Source organism: Siphateles boraxobius, unplaced genomic scaffold (genome assembly GCF_051911475.1).
Source record: "Siphateles boraxobius isolate OS27281-9 unplaced genomic scaffold, OSU_SipBor_1 53, whole genome shotgun sequence".
NCBI lineage: Eukaryota > Metazoa > Chordata > Actinopteri > Cypriniformes > Leuciscidae > Siphateles > Siphateles boraxobius.
The window spans coordinates 8,348,006-8,361,929 of NW_027509175.1; the positions used below are offsets into that span (position 1 = coordinate 8,348,006).

The window sequence follows — 13,924 nt, forward strand, 5'->3', positions numbered from 1 at the left end:
CTCCTAGGGAGCTAACTGTCCTGCGGAGTTTAGCTTCAACCCTAATAAAACACTGTAAGCAGGTAATCAAGCTATTTAGGATCGCTTGAAAATACAAAGGGTGGTGCGCTGAAGCAGAATGGGAAGGAACACAAAAACAGTGGCTTGCTAGGAGCAGAGTCGAAGATCTCTGATTGACATTTTCCTCATTATTGTTAGATTTGATTGTAAATTGAATACGGAAAAAGTATAATAGAAAATACGTCAATTTAGAACACACCCGGTGACATTTTTTAATAGTTGCTTCGTACCGGAAGTATGTACGTCTCCCAAAACGTTCCGAGTGTGTTACATCATGTTTCCGCTATGTGTGTGCCAATTCCTACTCTTCCAAACACATTTTTGTTTAATGGATGAATTCTACATTTATTGAGATGGCAAGAATTAGTTTTTGTATATCATTTAAGTACATGTCCAAACACATTTTCCTAAAGCGGCATGGATAATCAAATTGAAACGGTAAGTTATCTGATCATTCATGCTAATAGTGATAGTTAGCTTCTACATTTTGTTGTATGTAAAGATGAAGTTATTTATACAACAGTAATGTTTTGAAACGATTAAAATATATGTATATATATTTTAATTATGTGGGACACCAAGATACATGTTTCTTACGGGACAGATAAGCATGCAGATCTCTCAAATAGCCCCTTGCAAAATGTCACCATGATTACCATAGTTTCTGTCATACTATATTACCGACGTTTGTACTACCGTAATATAGATTTAAATACCGCAAATTCATACCAGCGTAAAAAGAATGTGTTAGGAAAGCTTTCTGTTATTTCTGACATTTGTTTTGACAGTAGTCACCACAGTTGTATTGTTTATTATCATTGGAGATATTCCGAAACTGAGCATGAAGGACTTTAATGTCACATTTAGTAAACAATAAACAAACCCTGTTAAAAACAAAACAAACTCAGGTCAAACTAGTGCTATGTTTAATGACACTTTCTTCTTGCTGCTCTCCAGGCTCTGTGCTGCCTAGATAACATTTCCCAAGCTTCCGTCACCATCTCAGACTTCTCAGATGAGATTATACTGAATATCCTGCGATTCATTCCTAGTCATGACCTGATGCTCAATGTGAGTCAAGTGTGCCGGAAACTTCAAACTCTCTGTCTGGACAAGAGCTTGAGAGCCCATGTACACCTGCATAAAGAATATACGGTAAGCCTAAAAAACACACTTTCTCTCATGAGCTTTAGGCTATTTCTGACAAACACACTGGTTTAATTAGGGCAGATATAAGGGGCATATTTTTCCAATACCATTATACTCTATTCTATTTAATGTTAAAAAAACTGTTCAACAATTAGCCATCTTGTCAATTGTGTATTATAGTGTTGTGATGCCTGATGAGGGTTCAGATTTATTCTCCTGCCATATTCACTGACCCAACACACACAAAATAAAATTAATAAAATGATTTTTTTGGTAACTGTAATTGTATTATTTTTACAGAATGCACGTAATTATTTATTAAGACAAATTTTGAGCCATTATAATTTTTAATCCAAGACATTAACTTCCCCTCCCCTCGCTAAAACATATCTTGTTTTCTCTGATGATGTGTGAGCAGGCGTGAGGTCGGGACAATAATCTCTTTCCTCCAGCAACCCTTCACTCACATGAGACTGCAGCAATTAACAAATGACAACGATCCACTCAATTCCTGATGGACAAAATCAAGTCCAGCCTTCCATTTTTCTCATTTTATAAGTCACTTTTACTGATAAAATAACAATAGGGATGAAAAGATGATCACAATTTCTGTTTCATGGTGACATTAAATGTACATTTATTTTATTTATTATTTAATGTTTATTTATTTTAAAACTGTTAAAATATTAATTCTTAAAATACATTTTTCACATATAATTTTAATTTTGTTTTCATCAAATGTGCATAGGGGAAAAACAGTTTACAAAGAAAAATTGCAATTACAGGAATAATTATAATTTGCAATAATTATACAGGAAAGTTCAAGACTCCATTAGTTCATAAGCACCTTTTCTTGGAAAATGATGTCAATTTCATCCCATTCATAGGCTACCAAGACTATTATTCAACAAGTATTATTCAACTATTATTCAACTTTTGCAATTTCAACAAAAATCTATGTTAGCCATCTATGTCTATGGCATCTATGATAATTTCACCTATCTAACACGTTTTAAGAAGTTGACAAGCAGAATTTGCAACTAAATACAGAAAAACAGAAAACCAAATGTTTAAGAATGAAATGTCTGAGAATCTTACCTTTGAATTGCTTCTTATTTACAGACAAATGACGATGCTGTGAAGCAACTCTTGAAGAAACTCTCCGGTGACATCCAGACTTTAAACCTCAGTGGCTGCTACTGGTTGGCCGGCTCTACGGTGGATCAGGTCACCCGCTGTAAAGGTCTAGTCAGCCTGGACCTTTCAGGCTGCCGTTTGACGTCAATCCGGCTTTCGCATCTGCTGACCTCTCTTCGTTCTCTGTGCTCGCTGGCATTAGATGTGGGGCCGGGGTTTGACCTCCAGCAGCTGAGTGCAGAGGGTAAGTCAGCTTTGGCACGCCTGCAGGAGCTCAAGCAGACATTGTTGACTCCCTCTTATGGGGTGGTGCCATGCTGCAGTGCCCTACGACGCCTTCACCTCTATCTGGAGGCCAGCGAGGGCTGGAGGGAAGCAGGCGGGTGTGCGCAGCTGATGGTGGGCCAGAGCAGCGTCCCGCACTATCAGAACCTGCGCTGGTTCTCCGCACGCCTCGCACCTGGTGAAGTCAATCGTACTCTGTTGGCGCTCTACTTGGCTGTTTTCAGTATGAGAGTGCCTGAGGGTCTTACAGGACTGGTACTCTCTGTGCCAGGACACGCACCGCCAAGGCCGGTTGCAATGATGGCGCTAATGGAGAGCATGGCGTCAACAGTGGGAAATAGCGTTAGCGCTCTCCAGCTTCCACGCACATGGCTGGATGGTGCGATACTAGGGCGAGTCCTAACGCATGGGTGCCCCATTTACCTGAATGTCTCGCACTGTTCATCTCCAGGGTTTAACCCTCTACATGTGCTCCTTAGTGCGGGTCGTGACCTCACACCCCTACGGAGTCTCAACCTGCGTGGCTGTGGCCGAGGACCTCTTGCCGAGAGCTGTGGAAAGAACGAGGAGGAGATGGACACGGAGAGCATCAAAGCACTTACTGAATGTTGCCCGCATCTTATTCACCTTAATTTATCCGCCACGCACTACCACCATGCTTTTCCCACTGGGAAAGATGGACACTTGTGTGGCGCTATAGGACGTCTTGCCTCCTTGTGCTCGCTGGCACTTCCAGTGTGTGCCTTGGCGCAATCTTCTCCAACACCTGTGAACATTCAGGACTCCAACTCAGACCTCACACCAAGGTCACTACTTCTCGGCCTTAAAAAGAGCAGCCGTGTCGGTGTGCCCACATATCGTCCCTTAACAGGGGTCATCGAGGGTCAGGGCGAAGAGCAGCAGGACAGAGGCTTCTGCATTCAGCCGCTGCTTCAAGGTTGCCCGCATCTAGTGGAGCTGGAGCTGATTGGCGCAGGCTTTTCCTCTGCCATGCCACGGAATGAGCCGGCCATCCGCAAGGACCCCGTCGCATGCCCCTGGTCCTACAATGTCAGAGACAGTGAGTTAGCTGCTTTAGGAGGGATGAAAAATTTGCGCAAGCTCACCCTCGCTCACTTACCGGGAGTCCTGAAGGGTACAGGATTGATCGAGCTGCTTAAGGGGTGCAAGGACCTTCATTCGTTATCGCTGGCAAATCTCGGATCATTAAAGACCATGAATTACACGCAGGCCCTGCTGGAGGCTCTTTCCTACTGCACACAACTCAGGGATTTAAGGTGAACGCACACGTCACTAAACACTCCATACTCAAAATTAAGCAAAGACTCTAAATGTAAACTTGTCATAGCAAAAAGAAAATAACATTTCATCAGCCATGCCTCAAATTTTTAAATATTACAAATACAGCTCACCAGTAGGGGGCAGCATCATACTGACAGGATTGCTATAGATCCTGTATATTTAAATTGTATTTTGTATTATTTCCTTACAATAAGTGTATTTGGGGCAAACTGTGCAGTTAGATGAAACTGGCTCATTAATCATACAAAATTTTGAATAATGTTTTGATCTATACTAAGTATTAAGATAAATGGTGCATACATTTAAAAATGATTAAATAAATAGTGATAGTAGAAGGTTAATTCATTTCATATGATGACACACTATGATATCTTAAGCCCTTTTCAGATGTTAATTGTTTCTCATGGGGACATAGGCTGATTTAAACACTTACAAGAATCTGTGGTTTATTGCTGTCTGAATCCAGAATGTCTGTTTTTTTTTTTCTACCATCTACTATTTAAAATATATTTTGACCAAGTTGCCAGGTCTAATGTTTATCTTAGGTAAATGATTTATGTTTTGGTCGAATTTGAAAAGATCATGAGAACAACCTAAAAAAAATCTGCGGTTATAACACTTGCACCATTATATTTTAGAGAGTCTCTTAGCTAAACGGCCGCTCTCACAATAACATCGTCCAAAAATGATTTTGTGTCTCATAATTTTATTTTGGTTTGAATGAAAAAAGAATGGCTCAATAAGGTTAAAGTAAAAAGTGACATCCAACAGTGTGTAATGTAATATTATTTTATAAGAGATGTTAACATGCTTTTTTTTTTATTCCTAAAAATGTTATCGTTTAAAGGGGTGGTTTATTGCGATTTCACTTTTTTCATTTTAAATAGTGTGTAATGTTGCTGTTGGTGCGTGAACAGTATCTGCAAAGTTGCTGCGCTGAAAGTTCAACGTAAGCAGAGATATCGTCTTTTAAAAATCAGGAAGTTTGATGCCTACAAAAACGACTCGAATGGGACTACAACGAGATACTTCCCGGGTTTTATACGTAACTAACCCATAAATTTACATCAACCCTCCCTCCGGAATATGCAAAAAAAGGGGGGCATGGCCATATTTCTGCTGCTTTGTCAAAGAGGAAGAGTTATAATGGAGAGCAGTAGCCATGCCGTCGAAAGTGTGTTATTTTCACCCAGCTGTCAGGTCTTCTGTGTTCGGGCTTCCTACGGACGCTACAGTTCGTCAACAATGGCTACAATTTATGTTTGATTATGTTCCAGAAAATTACAATCGTAATTTAGCTCTCTGTGCTGCGCATTTTACCAAGACTTCCAGAATCTCCACAAATTCATTGCCAGATTCAACAACAAACTGTTACTAAAACATGAAGCAGTTCCAACTTTAAAATCTGAGGCAGCAGTTGTTGGGCCACAACCTGTAAGTAAGACTTAACATTATTAAATGTATAATTTTAGACGTAATGTTTCGAGAGGTCTCTCCTATTGCGTAAGTAGCTTACGCTATGGGAAAACTCCTTTTCTCGAGAATATTGAAGTCTTTATGTAAAACGCATTGCAGCTGCACAGCTGACAGCAATGAACGAAGGCAGCTCGGTCATTGGCTGTGCTGCGGCAACTTGCTCGAACCAATGACGGGGCGACTCTGAATGCGCGACCAATGAGCGCGCTTCGCGCCCGCGCGCGTCAGAGCCCGCCAAGATGGGCGTGGCCAAGAGCTATATATTGGGCGCCCCGTCATGAGAGTTCTTTAGATTTAATCTCCTTCAGCGAACACCTTCTTCGCTGGATCCTCCGGATTATTGAAGCTTCGCCGTCGAAAAGCATACCAGCGGGATTTGCTACGAGGACGTCGGCACCTTCAGCCGCCTTCTAACGCGATCCTACTGAGCCATCCGGCGTACTGCTCACGCAAGTATTTACATCTGTTCGCTCTGCGACACTTGTAAAAGAGCAAATTTTCCAAGGCGTTGTTTCAAATGCCTTCCTGCGCGTCGTGCAGAGACCTTCTCCCGGACGGGGATCGTCACATCATCTGCGCTCGCTGCCTGGGCCGGGACCACGCAGAAGCTGCTTTGACCAAGGGCGGATGCCCCGAATGTGACGACCTGGGTCTCTCCGCACTGCGGGCTCGCCTCGCCGCTTTCGCCGTGAGCGAGCCCATCGCCGCCATCCCTCTGTTCGAGCCGCGCACTAAGAAAAAGCGCCGCTCACAGAGGCTTCCTGAACCTGAGCTCAGTGACGTCACGCCGAGCCAGTCTCCGTGTGCTTCACCGCCGCTCTTGCCTTCCCCACCGCCGGTTCAGTTCACCCAGCCGGACCCACACCCCTCTAGCAGAGCGGTGGGCCTTGTGACTTTCGGCGCGTCCGAGGACGACGGGGGAATGGATGACAGCTTGTCAATCGACGCTGCATCGGACGACTGGCCGGGCTCCACTCTCGACCCCGCCCCGTCGACGCTAGCTAGCGCGAGCGGGGGCTCCACCATGGATAGCGAGATTATCCGTGTTCTCTCTAAGGCCGTGGAAGACCTCGGGCTCGATTGGTCTTCTCCCGAAGAACCAACCCGGAGCCGACTGGATGAGTGGTTTCTGCAGGGGCGCCAGCAGGCCCCTCGGCAAAGGCCTTCTCCCTTCTTCCCGGAAGTTCACGACGAACTCACCAAGTCGTGGAAAGCCCCCCACTCTGCGCGCCTAAAGCCTTCTTTTTCTTCCTCGCTCTCCTCTGTGGACGGCGCGAAGGAAAGAGGCTACGAGGGAACACCGCCCCTCGAGGAGGCCGTGGCCAATCATCTCTGCCCGCCCTCCACCACCTGGATGGAAAGCCAAAGCTTCCCACCCCTTGAAGCCCTGCCGCACTACTTCAGCTCTCGCCGGTCGCGCCTACGCCGCCGCCGGCCAAGCTGCATCAGCGTTTCACTCTATGGCGGTACTTCAAGTGTTCCAAGCCAAGCTTCTCCGCTCTATGGACGAGTCTGGCCCCGAACCCGAAGCCTTTAAGGACCTACGCAGCGCGACTGACATAGCCCTGCGAGCCACGAAGGCCACCGCCCAGTCTATCGGCCGTGCCATGGCTAATTTGACTGTTCTCGAGCGCCATCTGTGGTTGACTCTGACTGAGATGAAGGACGCGGATAAGGCGCCATTTCTCGACGCGCCTATCTCCACCAGCGGGCTGTTTGGACCGGCGGTTAAGGGTTTCGCCGAACGCTTCACTGAGGCCCAGAATGCTTCACAAGCTATGCGGCATTTCCTGCCCAAGCGCTCCAGCTCATCGCAGAGCAGACAGAGGCCGCCGCAGCCGCAGCGGGCTAGAACAGCCCCCACCGCCTCTCAGCCCGCGCCTCAGGCTGACGCTCGACGCCGCTCGCGCTCTCACAACCGCAAGCCGCCTTCTGAGCGACGGGGTCCTCGGCCCAAGATTGTGCTGAACCCCGAGCCTCGAAAGCCGTCCTAGCCACAAGAATGAAAAGAGAGAGTGCGTGTCTCGCAAAAGCCGGACCACTCTCTCTGCAAAAGCTCAAGCATTACCCAGTCCCCTTACAGGCGGCTGGATATGTTCATACAGCAGTCAATGGGCCAGTCACAGAGCTCGCTCACCTGCAAACAAACGCCGTTTTTACGGCGACGCACAGAAAACACAAAAAGAGTCTTTTTCTGTCTGTGTCAGTGTCAGGGTTCACATGTCCACAAAGTGTGCATTCCCAGATACTGTCAAGACAGTGCCAAATTCATTCCCAGCTCAAGCTGCGCACCCCATGAATGTAGATCACGTGCCTACGGTCATGTACGCACCACTACACACAAGCACTGTTCACACAGTTATAAATTCATCCCCAGTAAAAGCGGGAAACATTATAAAAGTGACGCGTGTGCCTACCACTGTTTATGCACCCCCACTTATAAACACTGTCCTTACAGTGTCAAACACAACCCCAGCCCAGGCTGCGAGTTTTACAGACACAGCGCGCGCTGCTGTAATCACACACGCGCCCATTCACTCAGCTGCTCAGCGCGCGCCCGCGCCTCTGAGAGCTATGAGCTCAGGCGATTCGCTGGCCGGGTCCCTGCGTCACAGCGGCCCGCCCCTAGCCTGTATTCAGCCCATATCTGTACACGCAGCGGCATGGGAAAATATTCCAGATATGCCGAAATGGGTATTGAATATAGTAAAGCACGGATACTCGCTCCAGTTCGCTCGCAGACCACCACGTTTTACGACTGTGGTCGAGACGAAAGTGAGAAAAGAGTGCTCACATGTTCTACGCACCGAGGTGCGCAAACTAATAGAAAAGGGCGCTGTGGAAACTGTTCCCCCCTCTCTGAGCGAGGCAGGTTTTTACAGCCGCTATTTTCTCGTCCCGAAAAAGGATGGCGGTCTCCGCCCCATCCTAGATCTCAGACACCTGAACAAAGCACTAATGATTCGCTCGTTCAGAATGTTAACAACCAAGCATATCCTCGCGCAAGTACGCCCAGGAGATTGGTTTCTCTCAGTGGATCTGAAAGATGCTTACTTTCACATTCCAATAGCGCCTCATCACAGGCCGTTTCTGAGATTCGCTTTCGAGGGACAGTCGTACCAGTACACAGTACTTCCGTTCGGCCTGTCCCTGGCTCCCCGTACATTCATGAAATGTATGGATGCAGCACTTTCCCCCCTAAGGCGAAGGGGAGTGCGAATACTGAATTATCTCGACGATTGGCTGATTCTAGCACAATCAGAGAGTCAGTTAATAACACACAGATCTTGGATTATCAGCCATTTAGAATGCCTGGGTCTAAGAATCAATTTTGCAAAAAGCATACTATCTCCCAGCCAGAGGATTTCTTTCCTGGGAATAGTTCTAGACTCGATGCAAATGACAGCGCGTCTCTCATCAGAGCGCGCGCTCACCATCCGGCGCCTTGCAACATCATTCAGGGCGGGCGCGCTCGCCCCCGTCAAGCGGTTTCAGAGGATGCTCGGTCTCATGGCCTCAGCATCGGCCGTACTCCAGCTAGGATTGTTGCATATGCGCCCTCTCCAACGCTGGCTCAAGAGCCGCGTCCCTACTCACGCGTGGCGTTCGGGCCACCTTTTAATCAGAGCGAACCACGGCTGTATAAAAGCCCTGACGCACTGGAAAGCCGCCGACTGGTACCAGTCAGGCGTGAGTCTGGGTGTGAACACAAGGAGAAAGATGATAACGACAGATGCCTCCAAAATAGGTTGGGGGGCCCTTTACGAGGGCAGGCCTGTCTCCGGCTTTTGGTCAAACCCGGAGAAGCGCCTACACATAAACTGTCTGGAAATGAAAGCGGTCGCTTTGGCTCTCAGAGCCCTGCTCCCACAGCTGAGAAACGAACACGTCTTGGTCCGAACGGACAACATGACGGTAGTATCGTACATAAATCGCCAGGGTGGACTCAGGTCGAGCTCCATGCATTCAATGGCCAGGAGACTCATTTTATGGTCCCAGCACAACTTGCGCTCGCTGAGAGCAGCGCATGTGCCAGGTGCCCTGAACCAGGGGGCGGACATGCTATCCAGAGACAAAATTCTCCCAGGAGAATGGGCTCTCAACCCGCTGACGATTCACTGGTTATGGAAAACCTTTGGCAAAGCGGAGATCGACCTCTTCGCCTCCAAGGAGAACGCGCACTGCCCTCTTTTCTTCACGAAAAGCATGGATGCGCTCGCCCAGAGCTGGCCGAGCCGTCCCTTATATGCCTTTCCCCCGATCGCGATGCTACCGCAGGTCATCAGTCGGGTCAGAGAGGAGAAAAACGCAGTGCTGCTGATAGCCCCACTCTGGAAGAACCAAACATGGTTTCCAGATCTGATGCAAATGCAATCTGCACCACGGCCGATTCCACTGAGGCCAGACCTCCTCAGTCAGGCCAACGGGATGATATTTCATCCCCGCCCCGATCTGTGGGCCCTTCATGCATGGCCCCTCAACGGGTTCCCAGGAACCTCACGAGCGGAGCACTAAAAACCATCGCTGAGGCGCGGGCGCCCTCCACGAGACGCTTATATGCCCATAAATGGAAAGTGTCCAGTGTCTGGTGTAATGCCAAGGGCCTGAACCCTGAAACATGCGAGATTACGAACGTACTCGCTTTTCTACAAGGGCTTCTGGAGGCGGGCCGCGCCCCCTCCACGCTCAAAGTATATGTGGCGGCCATCACAGCATCACACGACCCTGTAATGGAACGTCCATTGGGAAGAAACGACCTAATTATTCGTTTCCTAAGGGGCGCTAGGAGGATGAACCCTTCACGCCCCCCCTCAGTGCCGATCTGGGACCTAGCTACTGTCCTAGACGCTCTTAAAGGGCCTCCGTTCGAACCACTCCGAACCGTGCACCTTAAACAGCTCTTGCTCAAGACTGCGCTCTTGCTGGCACTCGCCTCGGTCTAGAGAGTGGGCGACCTGCACGCGCTTTCGACAAGCGCTGCCTGCCTAGAATTCGGACCTAACGACTGCAGGGTCGTCCTTAGACCGAAACATGGGTATATTCCTAAAGTGCTCACCACTCCCTTCAGAGCACAGGTTATCTCCCTAACTGCGCTATCGTCCCCAGCAGACGAACACGACGCTAATCTACTCTGCCCCGTTAGGGCTCTCAGAGTGTATTTGGAGCGTTCTGCCCTATTCAGACAGACAGAACAACTGTTTGTATGCTTTGGCGGCCGTACGAAAGGTTCCGCCGTTTCAAAGCAGAGAATCTCTCACTGGATAGTTGAAGCTATAGCGCTGGCTTATGAAGCTAAGGGACTTCAATGCCCCTGGGGAGTCAAAGCACACTCCACCAGGAGTGTGGCTTCTTCCTGGGCATGGTCGAGCGGGATACCGATCGAGGATATTTGTGCGGCGGCAGGCTGGGCCTCACCGTCCACATTTATCAGGTTCTACAACCTACAGGTCCCGACACTGCATTCCAATGTACTATCAGCATGATGCTAGTTGAACTACGAGTTCGTATCTAGATTATGTATGTGCTTGTGTCACACTGAGCGCCTTCTAGCCGCTCTGTATTCTTTCCCACATATAAAGCTCGCCTCTGCCGGCTAGTTGGATGATAACTTTGCTTTTTTAGCTCAGGCACCTGCCTCTGGCTATCATAAGGCGAAGTTCAGCACGCACGGCGTTTTGCATGGTGTTCCCATAGCGTAAGCTACTTACGCAATAGGAGAGACCTCTCGAAAGGGAACGACTCGGTTACTAACGTAACCTCGGTTCCCTGAGAGGAGGGAACGAGTATTGCGTAAGCTGCCGTGCTTGTGCTTGGTTAGTTCGCTTCAGTCGTTTTAACCTAAAGAACTCTCATGACGGGGCGCCCAATATATAGCTCTTGGCCACGCCCATCTTGGCGGGCTCTGACGCGCGCGGGCGCGAAGCGCGCTCATTGGTCGCGCATTCAGAGTCGCCCCGTCATTGGTTCGAGCAAGTTGCCGCAGCACAGCCAATGACCGAGCTGCCTTCGTTCATTGCTGTCAGCTGTGCAGCTGCAATGCGTTTTACATAAAGACTTCAATATTCTCGAGAAAAGGAGTTTTCCCATAGCGTAAGCTACTTACGCAATACTCGTTCCCTCCTCTCAGGGAACCGAGGTTACGTTAGTAACCGAGTCGTTTTTATCAAGGACGTAAACAAATGCCAGCGCTGGCTTTAATAGCCACTTAGTTATGCTATTTCGTGTGTCTATGACCTGAATTTGTAATTATGTACTAATTTTGTAAATGTATTTTCCATGTATAGTTTATGACGTAATTTTTCGATTTGATCAAGAATGTAAACCAATGCCAACGGTGTTTGTTTATAGTAGCCAGTTAGTTCGATGTTATTTTGTGTGTATAAGACAAACATGTATAAAGTTCAAAAAATTATATGTAATCGCAACAGCAAACTTCAGCTGCTGTTATCAGATGTTTTCATGTTCTGTTGGCATTTTAACACAGTTGCCACATGTACACCTAACGAAAACGATACACCGAGTAAACTAAGTTTTGTGAATAGATAAACGGTTGTTCATTATATCGATAAAACAATAACTTTAAAAAACGGTATTACTCAGTCATTTATTCAGTTGTATTAAATATTTAATCAGGAGAAAACCGTATCTCAAAAGCTAACAAGCGCAGTAGCATTTTCAAGTAACAGCGTATCGAAATTCTTATATAATAATAGTAGAATATAATAATAATAATACAAAAATGTACCATTCAGAAACGTTTTGTAAGAGCCGTGGGGAGGTTCTGCTTGACTCTCTTCATTGCCGCTCTCTGGGTCTGATTCTGGCTCAAGCTGATACGCAGTATTGACACCATTATTTACATTTGACTGGAGCTCATGCAACTTTCGCCCGTAAAGGTAATGGGTCTGAAGTTTCCGAACAACGTGCGCAACGCAGTTTAGCCAATTACAACACACCGGCCCAACTAACCAATCTGAGCCCATTGCCTGTTTCTGAGGGAGTGGTTTCATAGAATCAGGAAGTCAACCGGTCGTTCAAATGACAGAGGAGAAAGCGGTTTACAATAAAGTTGAAATTTATGAAAAATAAGGCTTTAAAAAAAAACACGAAGACATGTTATATTGCACCCCATAAACACAATCATGCAAAGAAAAAAAGCAGTAAACCGCCCCTTTAACTGGCTTATTACTCATTCCGCGTTTGCCGTTGGTGAGTTTTAAATTGGACCCTGGCTAGAATGAGAACTAGGATTACTTAATCAATTATTAATATAATTTTTAGCAGAATATTTTATCCCTATAACTTCTGCATTTATTCACTGTCCATATGTGTAAAACTGCAGGCTGGAGCAGCCCTACTTTAATGCGAACACCACATTTTTTGAAGAGCTCAGTCAGTGTCAGCAGCTGCGGCGTGTTTGTCTGGTTTCCCGACATGGGACCTTCCAGCCCGCCGCTGTGACGGCCTTCATGCAGAGCTGCACTGATGTCATCATGTGCCACATGTTCATGGGAGGTACTTTGGTGGCATGTAAAACACTGCAGAAAACCCTGCTGGAAAGGTTAGTGTTTTTAAGAATTCTTAATATAAAGACTTAATGCCTGAATAATTTCCAGACAGCAGCATAGTGTCGGCCCAGATTTGGCCTGCATCTGGTGCACATTTACCAGATGTGGGCCGGATCTGGGCCGACACTATGCTGCTGTCTGGATTGTTGTACATGAAGTAACCTGGTCTACATCAAATATTAACCTGTTCGTTGTTTTCCCCCTTGCAGTTTTTCATTTTCTCGTCCAGCTCTTAGTGTGGTGATTTACCCTTTACTGCACGAGGACCTGGCCCATGTGATCAGAGGAATGCCACTTTGCCACCTGGACGAGATCACACTTTTCAAAAGCCGCGTCGCTGAAGAGCCTGTGAAGCAGCGACTGTGACTGAAGCAATATAATAAAACAGAAAAGATGTGGTGGATTAAAATGGGTAATGCTTGACCCGTGCTATTTTGTGAGAGAGAAAGGATGCATTGTAGGGACTCTCCTTTGATAAGAAAAATATTTTTAATCTGGAGGATTCCAGGAAAGCCATTTGTTTTGACTTGAGAGATCATTGAGCTAAGAGGACAATCACAACTTTAAATAAGGTCATAATTTTCCAATTAAGAGCAGCTATGAACAAATTCCATAACAGGTTGAAATGTCATCTTAAAACCATAAAAATAAAGCATTGATAAATACATTTTCTGAAGTGTTGTGGAGAACTTGCATCACATTATACATTTTTTTAATCGAAACATCCAATTTATGGTAAATCACATGATATTTTTACTTCATGTTATATCATCAGTGCCTGGTCAGTGTCAAGAGTTCATTGAATCAGTGGCTTTTATGCTCATAACATTTGCGAAAGTCTGATTGTGGGAAAAAGCAAGTCTAAGGGGTTTTCTTAGAAAAAGTCATTAAACATATTTTCTTAAAAAATCTCTTAAAATAGGATTACCTGTAACAGGTTAACAACA

General features: G+C 46.5%; 1 protein-coding gene across 1 annotated transcript; it reads left to right on the forward strand.

Moving 5' to 3' along the window:
* The first annotated feature begins 2 nt into the window (after positions 1-2).
* On the forward strand, positions 3-13,644 carry fbxl18 (F-box and leucine-rich repeat protein 18). Its single transcript, XM_077205316.1, has 5 exons — positions 3-498; positions 1,018-1,215; positions 2,332-3,908; positions 12,752-12,970; positions 13,187-13,644. Exons 1-5 carry the CDS (start codon positions 478-480, stop codon positions 13,341-13,343), a joined length of 2,172 nt encoding a protein of 723 aa, XP_077061431.1. The 5' UTR covers positions 3-477; the 3' UTR covers positions 13,344-13,644.
* The last annotated feature ends 280 nt before the right edge of the window (positions 13,645-13,924 follow it).